Source organism: Arachis ipaensis, chromosome B04 (assembly GCF_000816755.2).
Source record: "Arachis ipaensis cultivar K30076 chromosome B04, Araip1.1, whole genome shotgun sequence".
Classification (NCBI taxonomy): domain Eukaryota; kingdom Viridiplantae; phylum Streptophyta; class Magnoliopsida; order Fabales; family Fabaceae; genus Arachis; species Arachis ipaensis.
In genome coordinates this window covers 119,351,559-119,352,709 of record NC_029788.2, presented here as the reverse complement: position 1 = coordinate 119,352,709, position 1,151 = coordinate 119,351,559, and the positions used below count along the sequence as shown (strand labels likewise).

Here is a 1,151-nt window from a genome sequence, read left to right as displayed (position 1 = left end):
ATAAATTTTAAGAATACAAAAAATAGTTCTCAACTTTTTTAAATCATTTTAAATATTAAGTGATAAAATCACTACTTTAATTTTGAAAAAAAAAAAACAACATACATCATTTTTTTTTTTGGATTGTACCAGGGCATCTATTAGGTCGAAAGCCCAATAACTAATTCCTTAGATATTGCAGAAGCATAAAATGGACGACTCTCCCAAACAAACAAACTCTATTCTTATTTTTCAGAAAGAATCAAACTTAAAAGAGATGATTAAAAGACACAAACCCTCGTTCATCTGTGTTAACTTGCATTAGCAAAAACAACCTACATCCTAAGAATGGTTCTAGGCAAGTAGTGGTGAGTTCTATTTGGTTTTCGCTATTATTTTTATTTATATATATATTTCTTATTTTTAAGATTTTATATTTAGGAAATGATGAAAATATAATTTTTTTGTCATTCACTATTTTAATTTATTCCTAAAATCGTGAAAATATGAGCTATATAAATAATTAAAACAGAGAATTTAAAATGAAATCAAGAAAGGATTATTAGTAATTCAAGTAATTAAGCATGCTGAATATAGATAAACATAGTATAGTGATGGAAAAAAAAGGTTAATTTGCACATACTTTATTATTACCTTAATTTGGAATCTTGTTTATCAAAGAGTAGATCTGAAGAACTCTTAGCTGAAACATAGAAGTTAGGTCCATTAACTCTGAGGCTCTCAAAGAAAGGAGATGCAATGAAATGGGGAGTGTAAGATTTAAGAGATGAAAAAGGGCCAAGCTTGAGTTTTGTATCATAAGGGAGGCTGAAGAATTGTTTGGATAGTGATTGGAGTTGGATGCAAAGATCTTTGGAGATTCCATGGTTGATGATGTGGAAGAATCCCCACTCTTTGGCTGCTTTGGTGAGAGAGGACAGTGAAGAAGGTTGCAAAGGTTGTGATATGTCTAAGATAGGAATTTCAACATACGTAGACATTATTCTTGCTACTATATCTTTAATTGGCAATCAAATTTAGTTAGGTCATCATCACCTGTGAAAAAATTATTAAGACTTGGCTAAATAATCTTACTTCAGAGATGATGAAGGAGAAGAAGCTAAAGAAAGCACAAGACTCATGAATGTATACAGAAGTTAGGTTTATATATT

General features: G+C 29.8%; 1 protein-coding gene across 1 annotated transcript in view; it reads right to left on the bottom strand.

The window, feature by feature from the left end:
- LOC107638064 (gibberellin 20-oxidase-like protein) overlaps nt 1–1,105 on the bottom strand; it is a 2,162-nt gene extending 1,057 nt beyond the window's left edge. The window contains exon 1 of the mRNA XM_016341242.2: nt 634–1,105. Within this exon, the coding sequence (XP_016196728.1) occupies nt 634–980 (347 nt within the window). The 5' untranslated portion in view covers nt 981–1,105. The remainder of the gene's footprint in view (nt 1–633) is intronic.